This window comes from Silurus meridionalis, chromosome 12 (assembly GCF_014805685.1).
Source record: "Silurus meridionalis isolate SWU-2019-XX chromosome 12, ASM1480568v1, whole genome shotgun sequence".
NCBI classification, from domain to species: Eukaryota; Metazoa; Chordata; class Actinopteri; order Siluriformes; family Siluridae; genus Silurus; species Silurus meridionalis.
In genome coordinates this window covers 19150894-19165623 of record NC_060895.1, presented here as the reverse complement: position 1 = coordinate 19165623, position 14730 = coordinate 19150894, and the positions used below count along the sequence as shown (strand labels likewise).

The window sequence follows — 14730 nt, the reverse complement described above, 5'->3', positions numbered from 1 at the left end:
ATAGTCATGAAAATAAAGAAAACTCTTTGAATGAGAAGGTGTGTCCAAACTTTTGGTCTGTAGTGTATATATATATATATATATATATATATATATATATATATATATATATATATATATATATATATATATATATATACATACACACACATACACAGATACACACTGTATATACACACTGTGTGTATATTTAAAATTATTTATTTATTTACAGAAAACTGCTCTGCTGCAATATCCCTACATTCCAAACTAGAATCTAGCTCTGACATTAGATTTATATTAATTAACTTGTTTTTAATACATCATTGTTTCTATAGTAATGACATCTGCATAACCTCAAAGTACGAATACATCAGTTTAAAAAATGATTTGTTATTTAACAGAAAAACCTGGAGAAGTACTGGGACACCTGACTTTTCCAGCTCCATGGAGATATGGTTTTTATATGGGTTGGACTTTAAGATCTTGAGTGACCTGCTATAGAGCTCGGACCTCAACCCTACTGAAATCTTTTGGGATGAATTGGAACACTGACTGCACCCTTGGCCTCCTCACACTACATCAGTACCTGACTTTACTAACACACTTGTAGCTGAATGACCACAAACCTCCACAATCACGTATTAAAATCTTGTGGAACATCTTCCCAGAAGAGTGGAGGGGACTAAACGTGGATTGGTGGATTGATGTTCAAGCAATAGTCGTATGATTAAGTGTATTGCCCATATAGTGTATAATCATTAATTTGTATAATTTTTCAGTAGGAAGACAGTTAACTCTTAATTGTTTAACTGTTAATTGTTTAACATTTCTGGAAGTGGTGCAATGGGTCAGTTAAATTTTTGACACTTTCTGACAAACTTTGTTTTTGTTTGTTTTTTTAACAGATGCTCAACAGCATTAAATGCAAAGGTCTAAAAGCACCAAAAAAAAATCTGTAAAAAAAAAATAACCTGCACTGATAAACAATATACTTTAATATACTTATTTAAAACCACAAAACAATAAAAGTTTCATAATGAAGTGTTGCATTCGTTCTGGAGGAAATAAAAAAAAATTCATTAGCTTCTTTTCTAGATAATGGTGCATGATGTAAACCACAGAAAGGCTCCAGAAACTCTTTTAATGCATCGCCTTACAGCCTACAGTCTTTCCGCACCAAAATGCGATTTTAGTGCTGCAAGAAAGGTCTTGAAAGGTCCGCTAAGGAGTGACCGCTTGTTTCAGGTACAATACAGCTGATGTGACGTTAATACATCTTACATCCTGTCTGTGTGGAAGCATTAAATAAATGGATGTGGTTAGAGGTGGATGTTCATTCAAATATATTTTGGGTGATGTAAGAAAATAATTAACTTAGAGGTTGTACAAAAGGTGTATTAGCTGTTTAAGGGGGACATTGTGGACATTTGATTTTTGAGACGTTGCATTAAATAAAAAAAGAGAAGGACACAGAGGAAGATAAATGAATAAAGAAAGAAAACGAGGGAGAAAATAATAGACAAGAATCTGAAAGAAAACATAACGAAAGAGACGATAATGAGTGAGAGGAGCTGTGGGTGGGAGAGACACAGATAGAGAATTTAATTATTATTATGATCACTTGTCATCAATCATATCGTACTTCTAATTTAGCCGTATTATTTATTGTTCCATTTCATTTCGCCGCCATTACTCCGGAATGATTTGTTTTAGGCGTAATACAATTTTGCCGTTAATTACTTTGCCAATATCGCTGCGTAAACAGCGCAGGCAATAAAGCCTGTTTGGATTGGAAACTGAAATGAGAGAACGTGAGAGAGGACGAGCCAGCACATGAGTGTGAATTAGAGAAGACAGGGCGACTGGGGAGATACAGAGAGATGGGAAGAGACAGGCGAAGGCAGGAAGGGTTTGTCTGAGGAAAGCGGAGTAAAATAAGAAGATTAGGGGTGGAAAGAGTAGACAAGTATGAGGAAGAAAGGATGAACAACAGCAAAAGGAATTATGGAAATTGGTCCGATTTTCATATCAGGGAGCAGAGGACAACAATTATACTCCTGCAGCATGAGCTGTGAACAAGCACACGCACAAACACACTCTGCAGGAGATACAAAGTCTAAGTCATGTTTACATTTGAGGAACAAAACACAACCAATTAAGCATTTCTCATCTCTCAAAAAGGCCAGAATATTAAATCTGACAATGAAAGAGGTGTGGCTTCAGCACCTTTCAGTAAAGTAGAAGAGGTGTGGCTTCCACTTTCATCAGCCACAGTGAAAAAGGCATGGCTGTTGTGTTCATCACTTGAAGCAAGAGAGGCGTGGCTTCTGTGTTCATCTGTCACAGTGCAGGTGTTGTTTATTTGTCACAGAAGCTATACCTTGCTCACAATGAAGCAGGTGTGGCTTTTGCCCCTTTCGGTAAAGTGGAGGAGGCGTGGCTTCTGTTCTCATCAGCCCTAGTGAAAAAGGCATGGTTGCTGTGTTTGTCACTTTCAGGGAGGTAGGTGTGGCTTCAATGTTCCTCAGTCACAGCAGAGATGTGGCTTCTGTTTATCCATCCCAATGAAGGAGGTGCAGTCTCAGGGTTTATTTGTCCTAATAGAAACTTCATGGTAACTGTGTATATAATATGGAGTGAAGGAGGTGTAGCTTCTGCATTCATTTGTGACAGGTGGAGAAGGTGTGGCTTCTAAAATCAGTTGTCGCAGTAAAGGAGTTTCTTCATGTTTATCTTTCACAATGGAGGCTTCTGCTGTGGCTTCATCTATGTTCAATGCATTTACAGCATCCTGACTTACTTTTATCTCATTCACACATCTGAGCAGCTATGGGCTTGCTCAAGGGCCCTGGAATGGCAGCTTGATGTGGCTGGGATTTGAACTCACAACCTTCAGATCCAAAGTCCAATGCTTTAACCACTAAACCTTATTCACAAGGAAGGAGGTGTGGCCTATGGGGCCATCTATCACAGTGGTGGAATCTTTCGGTGACTTTCTGCCTGTATAGAAACGAAGGCCACACCTCCTTCACTGTAACATACATTCCAGCATATTGCGGCATGGCCTCTGTTAGTGTCAATTCCACTGATTGAGGTGTGGCCTATTTTCGGATCTTTTTTAAAACACTTAATGTATCACATTACATCACATGCAGTTGTAGGGAGATAAGGTGGAGAAGGTGAAGGAGTTTAGGTAACTGGGGTCAACAGTGCAAAATAATGGAGAGTGTGTTCGAGAAATGAAGAAAAGTGTGCAGGCAGGGTGGAGTGGGTGGAGAAGAGTGATATCAGGAGTGATTTGTGATAGAAAAGTATCTGCAAGAGTGAAAGGGAAAGTTTATAGGACTGTGGTGAGACCTGCGATGTTGTATGGCTTAGAGACAGTGGCATTGAGTAAAAGACAGGAGGTGGAGCTGGAGGTAGGGTACCTGAACTCCTCCACCTTCTCCACCTCTTCTCCCTGCAACCGCACCACTCCGCTGCCCTCCCTCCCATTCACACACATGTACTCTGTCTTACTCCTACTGACTTTCATTCCCCTTCTCTCCAGCACGTACCTCCACCTCTCCAGGCTCTTCTCAACCTGCTCCCTACTCTCACCACAAATAACAATATCATCCGCAAACATCATAGTCGACAGAGAATCCTGTCTGACCTCGTCCGTCAACCTGTCCATCACCACTGCATATTAACTTATTGAGAAAAAAACCGATAGTTCTACGTGAAATCAGACATTGAGCACATACACATCACCAGAATGGCAGGATCCTCATCCCATAACTCCTCTGTGAAGAAGTGAATGCGAGATTGGTAGCCGAATCAGGCTCTTCCAATCGAAATGTCGACTCCTCTGGGTTGCCCCCTACTGATTTCTAGGACTTATTTTAATTTATTGCTACCGTAATTTACCGACTATTAAGCGCACCCAAATATAAGACGCACCCACTGAATTTTACAAAGATTTTTATTTTGAACATAAATAAGCCGCACCTGTCTATAAACCGCAGTGTATGTCTACAGTGAAACTAATGAACTTTACACAGGCTTTAACGAAAGACAGTGTCTGTTACACGGCTTGTATCTAAACAGTAGCCTACCAAGAAAGTCATTGTTCACTGTCTTCCTCCTTCCTTTCACAACTATTTCTCTCGGGAGTTTATCTTTTGGCATCGTTGTGCGTTTAAAAATCACCATCGGTGAAGCTTTTCTCCCGATGCCGTGCAGCTCAGAACACGGGTGAAGTGCGTGTTTTCATGCCCGGTTGTTTTCAGCGTGACGAATGATTCTCCTTTCCTGTAGACAGTCCGAGTGAGCGGCAGGTCAAACGTCAGAGGAACATCGTCCATATTTATGATGTGGTGCGGATTCAGTGGGAGCGCATCTGATTTAATATAAAGAGTTTCATTGGTTCACCTGAACCCGTTCAGGAATTTCATTGGTCTAATGTTATGGGGCTCAGTTTTTTGGCATGACGCTTGTGAAACCGAGAAAAACCCTGGAAAAATCCATAAATTAGTTGTTTAAGCCGTGGGGTTCAAAGCGTGGGAAAAAAGTAGCGGCTTATAGTCTGGAAAATACGGTATTTCTTTTTTATTTTTTATTATTATTATTAAAATGCCCATAACATCCAAAATCTCAGAAAAGCAAATATGCAACTCATGACTTTAAAATCATTTGTAAAATTGTGTGACAGAGTCTTAAATCTAGCTAGAATTTGATAACATTTGTCTTACACTATTAAGGCTCAAAATCAAGAAAGTCTTGATTAAATTACATTTGACTGTGTTTAGTAGTAATGTTCATATACAACCATTCAAATGTATAGATATGACCATTTAGTTTAACACAGAGGGAGACGAAAAGGGAAACTAGATAAGTAAGAAAGATATGAGTTTAGTTACAGATCATGAGGGGAAAAGAGGAAGAGCAGAGAATGTGTCAGCAGTGTAGCAGAGATGGATGTCCTTCGATTATTTCAGACTGAAGCTGGCATTTCTTATAAACCCGTGTTTCTGGTCATTTCACAGATTTTTTGGAATCTTGTAAGTTTTAATATGACATTTCCAATCGAGCTCAAAGCTTAAGTGAAAAGACTGAGGGGAAGAAAGAAATGTGTGTATGTGTACAGTAAATGGATCTATTTTTAACAAAGATTACTGTATGTGTGCGTCTATACCTGACAAGCATCCACACCTCCAGAAAGGAAGCCGCTGCACAACATGCGCGAGGTCACCTGACCCTCCGTCACCGTATCACATACTGTGTCATTAATGATTTTCACCTCTGCTTTCTGAAGAAGTGTCGCAGTATTTCCTGGAACAAAGCCATAAAAACACACATGCACACAGCTTTGATCATATTTCGACAAGGAGCTTTTAGTATGACCAGTATAAAGATGACTAAACATGGACTGCAGATAAGCTGAGACATAATATAAAAAAGTTAGACAGAGAGAAAGAAAGTAAAAAAAAAAGAAAGAAAGACAGACAGAAAGGAAAATGTACAAAAATATGTCCAGTGGTGTGTGCTACAGGTTCCGCATAAAAATATCTCCTAATCTAACCATCTCCTTTTACTCAGGTTCTACTCTGAGCATCTCTTCTCACTTACTTTCTACCATAATCATCTCCTCTCACTCACTTCCTACCATAATCATCTCCTCTCACTCACTTCCTACCATAATCATCTCCTCTCACTCACTTCCTACCCTGATCATCTACTTTCACTCAGGTTCCATCCTGATCATCTCCTCTCACTTAACAACTACTCTGAGCATCTCCTCTCACTCACCTCCAACCCTAAACATCTTGAGATATCCACCTTGCTTCACTCACTCCCCTCAGCACCTCCTATTACTAGGCCCCTCTCTGAGCACCTCTTATAACGTGACTCCCTACCTGAGCAACTCCCTTCACTCACCTCCTTCCCTGAGCACCTCCCTTCACTCACCTCCTTCCCTGAGCACCTCCCTTCACTCACCTCCTATCTTCTCTAAGCACGTTCCTTCAATTACCTCCCTTCATAAGCACCTGCCTTCACACAACTTATTCCATCCACACATCCCTTCACTCACCTCCCTCCCTGAGTGCACCCCAGCCAGTCACCCAGCAGGGCATTCCAGGGGGGAACACATGTGAATTGGAGGGAAGACACACCGGATGGACAGTGCTGGAGAACACGAGTGGCTCTGTAAGTTCCAGTAGTGCAATGTCGTTATCGTATGTCATCTGGTTGTAGTCTGTGTGTGTGATGATATTCTTCACCCCACGTATCTGCACAGATTTCTCCTCCTTCTGCTGATCGTTCATTCCACTGTAGGTCATCCAGTTCCCTGGCTCACGGTAACTACAGAGCCATAGAGAAGCAATTAGTCTTACATACAATGGAAAAATATGGGACTGGAAAAAAAAAGGAAAGCGAGACTGATTCATATTATTAGTGGCTCTTAATCCAAGTGTACAATCCTAAATGTTTTCCTGAGCTAATGTTCAAGTTTTCCTGCTAAAATCCCCTGAGACCTTTGTTTTCAATAGATTGTAGCATGGCATTTTTTTTCCCTCCAAGGCCCATGCAGGAACAAAGCGAAACACTTAAATGCATTTCACACTTTAGCACACCGCTTCACACTGTCACACTTTAGTGCATTGTTTTCCCAATCCTGGTTTTCGAGTCCCTCTACACTGCATATTTCTGTACTTCTCTGCTCAAAAACTCTTGTGGCACAGCATGGTAATGAGCTGAAAAGCAGCACTGGGAACAGGTAAATAACAAGGCAGGAAGGCTGAAAGCTTGGTGGAAATACAGCTTTAGTCCGCCACCTGCTGGAGAGTTCGGGGAATTACAAGTTTTGGGATAATCTTTGTATGGGATCATTTGCGATATTCTTGAAAACCTGACAGAAATATTGTTACAAGACAAAGCAAACTACTTGCTGTGTACCTCATAATTCTCATATAATGCACAGTGCAGGGAGATACTTGCAGGGACTAAGGACATTATTTTATGCAAAAAATAAACAGATTATAATAATAATAATAATAATAATAATAATAATAATAATAATAATAAAAACCTTCAAAACCACTGATGAAATTTGATGTAAGGAGCGTTTGTGTACATTGTGTTCATTCAATTTTTTTATATAAAAATCTAATTATGAAAATAATAATATACAATATACAATAATATACAATATTTTTTCTCACAATAAAAAAAAGTATAATTTCTTGCCATCTTATAATTAGGCGTTTGGTGGGACTCAAACAACCTGAGTGTAAAATAACTGATCAGCTATCAAAAAATTAGTCGTGATTGCAGTGTGCAGTCTCGGAATAGCTTTCTCTACTTTTGATCATATTATTTGTCATTTGGGGACTCCAGAGTGGACAAACCTTCCTTAGTGAAGCCCACAAATGAAATTTACTTGAGGTTAAGGCTCATTAGATTGGAAATATTGTACAAGTCAAGGCATTGATCATATGGTCATATTCACATTACAGCATAGTAAAATTCTTTCTTCACATATCTCAGTGATGTAAAAAAGCTGTGGTCAGAACTTAAGTTCAACCATGATACAGTGCCCCGGGAGCACAGAGGGTTAAGGGCCTTGCTCAAGGGCCCAAGAGTTTGAGCTTGGTGATACAGGGACTTAAGCCCCTGACCTTCTTATCAGTAACCCAGAGACTTAACCACCCCTATAAAACAAATACATTTAACAAATACATGTATTTTCTAATCATTTTCTCTTCAAAAGAAAAAAAAAACGAATGAAGGCATTTTCATTCACATTTTGTGTTTAGGAACATATTGGAAAACAAACCTCCCGGACCCGAGCATGTTCTTAGTTATTTCAAATGTTTTTCCCATGATAAAGGATGAAAATGACCCTTTTCAATTGACACTTCTGCACGCAAGCAAAGTTTTTTTTTTTTTTTCCCCCATTATATCAGTCATCTCACCATGTGGAAATTTAACCAGTATCGATTTTTCATGTGCTTCCACTTACGAAAGGTCTTCAGACATAAAGCAGTGAGAGGCACTGAGCAGCCATTTGTTGGCAATGATGGAGGCACCACAGACATGCCCGCTGGTCTGGAAGTGCAGGCTGACCTGCCATGGCCATTCCCCCACATCAGCATTCTGCCCTCCGACAATCCTGTTGTGTTTATATGGTCGCTCACCACAGTCTGAAACCAAGCAACCAATAAAAAATATATATATATATATATATATATATATATATATATATATATATATAATAATAATAATAAATTGGTGTCAAGTCAATTAAATAATAAGCTGTTATTTTGGCCTGCTGTTTCAGTACTACTGTGGTTGTTATTGTAGCTCTACAAACACTTGCTAATTAGCTAGCACAAATTTCTGGCTTCTATGCTCATTAGTTACCACAAGAATATAATGTTGTGACGTCAGCTGCCTTTAATGACATTATATTCTTTTTTTTTTTTCCTGTGTGTTTATTAATTCAGAAATCATCATTAAAGTTGATGCCCAGGCTAACAGGCAAAGCAGCGATAGACAGTGACTTACCACAGTCCTTCTCATCAGAACCATCTAAGCAGTCCGTGACTTTATCACACTCAGCGTTGAGTTTGTTCACACACTGGTCATTTCCACATTTGAAGCTGAAATCTGTGCACATTCCCGCAGCTAGAAGAGAAAGAGAAAGAGAAGTGATGATAAATGTCGAAGAAGAAACCTAGCACCAGGGCAATGAAATTCCTTTCCCCTTTTCCCCTGACGCCCTTCTTTTCTGCACTCCTTTCTACCATATTTTCCATCTTTCTTGCTTTTTCTTCATTCCTTTTTTTGTTCCTTAATGCCTCTTCTTCCTTCCTTCTTTCCTTTGTTTGTTCCTTCCTGCCTTTCCTTCCTTCCTTTACTTCCTTTCTGCTTTTCATTCTTTCTTCCCTTTCTTTGTTTGTACCTTCCTGACTTTCCTTCCTTCATTCCTTCCTTCCTTCCTTTCTTTGTTTTCATTCCTGCCTTTCATTCTTTCTTTACTTTGTTTGTTCATTCCTGCTTTTCATTCCTTCTCTCCTTTGTTTGTTTGTTGCTTCGTGCCTTTCATTGCTTCCTTTCTTTTAGTCCCTTCTGTCCTTTCCTTCCTTCCTTCCTCCTTCCTTCCTTTCTTCCAGTCCCTTCTGTCCTTTCCTTCCTTCCTTCCTTCCTTCCTTCCTTCCTTCTCTTTTCCAACTCAATTTCTGTCTGCATTTTCCTTTGTTTCTTCCTTCCTGCATTTGGTTCAGTCTTTAATTTTTGTTCCTCTCCTTCCTTCCTTTCTTTGTTGTTCCTGCCTGCCTGTCCTTCCTTTCTTTGTTTGTTCTCTTCTGCCTTATCCTCCTTCATGTCTGCTGTTCTTTCCCTTTTCCAACTTTACTTGTCTGCCTTTCTTTAACCCTTCCATCCTATTTCTTTCTTCTTCCATTCGTCCCCTTTTCTTACTACTTTCCTTCCTTATTGCTTTTCTTCCCCGTGCATTTACCTGCTTCAATCCTTTCTATCTTTCATTCCTTTAATCCTTCTTTCTTTTCCGCTTTTCCCTTCCCTCTCAAACATCATGAATTCTACCTTTTTTCTTGAAATCTATTTGTCAAGTTCTACTGAAGCTAAGCTTTAACAGGGCAAAAGAAAAACAAAACAGCTGGTAAAATCTACTTTTGATCATTTTTAACTCAATGTTTTAATACTTTATACTTCAATCTATTAGTCAAAGCAGAAGCGAATAATTCTGCTGGTGGAGATTTAAGGAACCCTGCACTTATTATGCATTGGATACGAGCGCTTCAAAAGGCCACGTTAAAATAAAGTGCGGGTTTGAACAGCTAGCTAAAGACTGGACGCTGCTCTCTTACAGTACAGCCAGAGCTACGATATCAATCACAACTCCTGGTCGATAGAGGGCGAGGCAACTGATCAGCTTTAAATTATGCACTAAACAAGCTGAAGAGCAGGATGGAGTGTGCAAGACGGACAGAAACTGAAGGATGATTCAGGAGGATTCGGTTCAGAATGCAGTAAGCTTTTACCACCTGTCTGTTTGTGCGGTACATAGCTGAATCAGTATTTAGTTTAACTTCAGACTGGCAGCAGGTATACGCCTACCAGCAGAAACAGCTCATGAGCTCATTTAGAAATGGGCAGCACAAAGACAGCAAAATTAAATAGTAAATGTAAAACACACACACACTTACATACATGTCTGTATTTCAAATGGGGTCTAACAAATGCAAATTATTTAATTAAATGTTTAAATTTTTGAATTTTATTATTTTTTTTATTTAATTGTATTTAATCAATTTAATGTGTCAATTTAATCAATTTAATAATAAAGTGTATTATGTTAATTTGATTGATTCTATATTATTTTTATATATTAATTTTTATAAAATATTACAAAATATTATATATAGGCATCTTATTTAGAATCGTTTTAAAAATGTAAACTGATGTTTACAAATGTTAATAATAATAATAATAAACTGCGTTAATAAAAAAAAAAAAAAACGACAAGCAATTTTATGTTTTGCATTACTTTCCCATAAATGTACCGAAATTCAACCGAACTGTGACTTAAAAACCGAGGTACGTGTCGAACCAAGTTTTGTGTCATCAGCAATAATTATTTAAAATCAGGACAATCATTGAAATATTATACAGAAATGTTCTGGCCTGCAAAACAATCTGGATGTGTCTGGGTGAATATTCTGATGTTCCAGCATTAAAAAAAAAAAAAAAATGTGATGAAATAGATAGAGATATCAGGAATGTCTCTTACACTCTTTACAGGAGGCCTCGTCGCTGCCGTCTGCACAGTCTCTTGCCCCGTTACAAGTTACAGTGTTGGGCAAACAAGTGCCATCAGTGCAACGGAATTGATTCTTCTGACAGCCTACAGAAAAAGAGAGAGAGAGAGAGAGAGAGAGAGAGATACTGTCAACAGTACACTTGAGGGATGGTAAAATCTACAGATTCGCATTGGTGCATTGCCACTAAAATTCAACGATGAGATGCATCGATTTAAAGTGTGAACTGGATACAAGTTAGCATTTGTATCGCGACGTATCACAACACTACACAGACCTACATGAAGTATCAGAGTTACAGTGGTTAAACTTTTTCGATCTTGCGATGATGACAGCAATACAACAAAATAACGACATATGGGACAAAAATATTTTAAGTTTCGCGGGTCACAGGGGCAGGCAAATGTAGCAGCCTATGTGCCACCCTCCATTCGCAAACCAGCACTTGTCCACATGCCTCGCTGGCACATACCTATATCCTGTATAGTTAAATAAAATTGTATTATTAACAAATTACAGTATACTACCGTATACTGGATTTAATTCTAATTTTTACTATTTTTTGCACTACAGAGGCCTGTTGTAAAAGGGCCATGCATTAGAAGTCAGAAGGCTCTTAAGTAAATTGATGATTTGCTGTTTGTCTAAACCAAAGGAATAAAGTCGAACTATCTGTACCATATTAAGTTGCATAGCATCATATTTTTTCTTTGCATCGCATTGTTTTCAAAATCGGTTTACACTGCATCGTTATAGGTTTGAATCGTTACACATCGCATCGTTAGCTACTTCATGTGTATCTTTAATGTATCGTATTATTGGCTATGCATTGAGATGCGAATCGCATCAGCCTCAGTTATGGAGAAGCACATCCCTAATACACAGACATTCTTTCTGCATTTTATTAGCAAAGACCTTCTAAAAAAGGCAGGCGGCCTTCACAGATTCCCCAAATCAAGGTGCCTGACTGTATCAAAGTGTGTAAATGGACACCAAAAACTGTAAATATATGTCTGACCTCCTATATTAAGGGTTTGGTCAAGGTTTTTATTTTAGGTCTTTTTGTTCCACCACTCATTCATTCATAATCTAGTCAGAAGACTATGAGGCAGATATAATGGAAATGCTGAATTATGCTCAGAAAGAAAACCCAACACAGATTAACATCCCAGATTTAAAACAAACAAACAAATAACTTACTGCATTGTCGTTCATCGCTGCCATCTCCACAGTCGTTTACTTGGTCACACACCCAGTACATAGGTTTGCAAATTCCATTATCACATACAAAGTGGCCCTCCTCACATTCTGGAAGATAATGAGAAGACACATACACTCGGATGTGTAATATATATAATTCTTTTGTGTATACACCGACCAGGCATAACTTACCACTGATCAACTTCATAGCCACTGATTTTATACTATGTTTATTTATATATAAACTTTCTTTCGGCTTCTCCCATTAGGGGTCGCCACAGTGAAAATTTTTTTGACTGAATTGACATCAGGAGAAAAATGGAAAATCTCCATCTCTAGCATAACAAAAAGCATGGGTTTAGTGTTACTGTTTTTTTCTTGTGGGAAAAGAATCTAAATGTTGGTCAACACGACTAAATTGAGATTGGGTAAATGGAGATGAATTCCAATGAGAAGTTGAGAGTTCAAATCATCAGCATAATTACCAATCATTCCAGATTAATTTGCTGATTGGCTCATGTGCCTTTTGAATTGGAAGAAATAAAGAAATGTGGTGCTCTCAACATGCGTAAATATTGGCAGGTCTGCTATCGCTTCTACGTGTGCATGCATAACTAATTTGTTAAAAAAAAAAAACAATTAGTGTTAGAATATTACTGAAAAACAGAAACAGAAACATCCTTCTAGTACTTACTGCACTTTTTCTCGTCGCTCATGTCTCCGCAGTCGTTCCAGCCATCACACTGCAACTCTTTGGAGATGCAGAAACCTGTGGCACAGCTGAACTGACCCGGACAAGCTTCACACAGAGAGACAGACACAAGGACAGTGATCACACATTAGATCATTGCCAATAAATGGAAACATTCCGCTTTTTTGACACATAAGCAGCACTGAAAATCTTCAACAACTCACTGAAAATAATATGAACATTAAAATTTTATGATCTATATAATATATTATTTTTGAAAGGAAATCAGAGCAGCGTACGGTTCTGTGGGTCGTATGCATTGTACTGGGCGCTGAAGCCTTTGTCTGTGTATGAGCTGTCCGAATGGAAGGTTATTACCATGTTGTTGGAGTTGCTGTTCAGAGTCAGAGCAGATCTTTCGCCACAGTACCTTACACACAAGCAGAAACAAACACCACCTTTCTTTATTATGCTTCGCGCATTCCTAATCAGTTGGGGCGCACATGTAAACTTAACATATAGACATGAAGCTAACAGCCACAATACTTGGAGAAACAAAATAAAGCGAAGGTTTCTATAAAAAGAACATTTTCCTTTTTTGCAATAAATTCAAAGTTAATAAAAACATTCATAATTAAATACCTTGAAGAATTTGACCTATTAACTCATTACAATGCTGTTGGTATTACAATAAAACAAGGGAAATGTTGGAATTCTCATTGGAAGGTTGTGAGTTCAAATCTCAGCACCATCAAGCTGTCAGTTTTGGGTCCTTCAACTACTACTTTCTTTCGGCTTCTCCCATTAGGGGTCACCACAGCGGATCATCCGCATGTTTGATTTGGCACGTTTTTACGCTGGATGCTCTTCCTAACGCAACCCTCCCCATTTATCCGGGCTTGGGACCGGCACTAAGGCTTGTGCAACCTTAATGGCTGGGGTTGGTTCCCTGACCAAGGATCGAACCCGGGCCACAGCGGTGAGAGCGCCACATCCTAACCACTAGACCACCAGGGAACCTAGTTTTGGGTCCTTTAACTGCTCAGCTATATAAATTAGATAACTGTAATTCACTCTGGATAAAGGCATCTGCCATATGCTGTAGATGTAAAATTTTGGATCAATTGAAACCAAACGTAAAATCTCAGATGTCACTCTGGATGAGTTTCAGAAAAAAAAGATCATATTTTAGGCCACAATTAAGATTATCTGACTTTAATGTACATTGATGTAAATATTTTATGATTTAAAACAACATAATGGTCTTGTGTAATCATTAAAAGATACTGAAGAGCAAGTCCTACTTTGTGCCATTGATCTGCACATAGTCTTTGTTGCAAACGCGGATGCTGACGCCCGGTTCCTTCAGGCGGAACATTGTAAACTTCACCCGGATTTTCATACCTATTGGGACCTGGGCACATCACAAAGCACAGCGTCAGCACTGGAGGTGTAGTAAAGGACAGATTTAAACACCATTCTGTGCTACATCCTCACTGAACAGTCAAAAAGAACTTGACCAACCCATATTTACGATAAACTGATTTGTCTAAATTGTTTTTATATAAATGCCACTATTGATCATCAACAGTATGATGGTATTTAATTCTTATAGATAACAATGTGCCACAGAGTATCCGTAAAACAAAGTCCATAGCTTGAGATAAAATTATATTACGGTTTATATGTTTGATGATGAGGAAATTGAATTTGTACATCAACAACTCAGCTAAGCGACTACAAATAAAGTAATATACAGATACAGAAGTTATGAGAGAATAGAAAGTGTGGTTACATTGATGTTCCATGTGCAGTCCACCATGGGGGGGTAGAAGCTCGGATAGAATGGGGTGGTGAAGTTTCCGGTCAGGTTGTTCAGAACGCCTCCGCACGTCGCAGCTACAGAAGACAAATCATACCACATTAGCTTAAGATTAAAGACCTCAACTCACTTTGCACGACATTAAAGAATAAAGCACCAAAAAATAGTTATAATGCCATGACAATCGAATAGCCATTCTGTTATTAAGT

General features: G+C 38.7%; 1 protein-coding gene across 3 annotated transcripts in view; it reads right to left on the bottom strand.

Annotated features, from left to right (window-relative positions):
• zmp:0000001114 (suppressor of tumorigenicity 14 protein) overlaps nt 1-14730 on the bottom strand; it is a 59470-nt gene that overhangs the window by 5154 nt on the left and 39586 nt on the right. For all 3 annotated transcript variants that reach the window (XM_046862224.1, XM_046862225.1, XM_046862226.1), the window contains exons 9-18: nt 14495-14598; nt 14004-14113; nt 12999-13129; nt 12703-12807; nt 12009-12116; nt 10781-10894; nt 8533-8652; nt 7988-8168; nt 6056-6327; nt 5159-5295 (exon numbers count right to left, since the gene is read on the bottom strand). In XM_046862224.1, the coding sequence (XP_046718180.1) occupies nt 5159-5295; nt 6056-6327; nt 7988-8168; nt 8533-8652; nt 10781-10894; nt 12009-12116; nt 12703-12807; nt 12999-13129; nt 14004-14113; nt 14495-14598 (1382 nt within the window). The remainder of the gene's footprint in view (nt 1-5158; nt 5296-6055; nt 6328-7987; nt 8169-8532; nt 8653-10780; nt 10895-12008; nt 12117-12702; nt 12808-12998; nt 13130-14003; nt 14114-14494; nt 14599-14730) is intronic.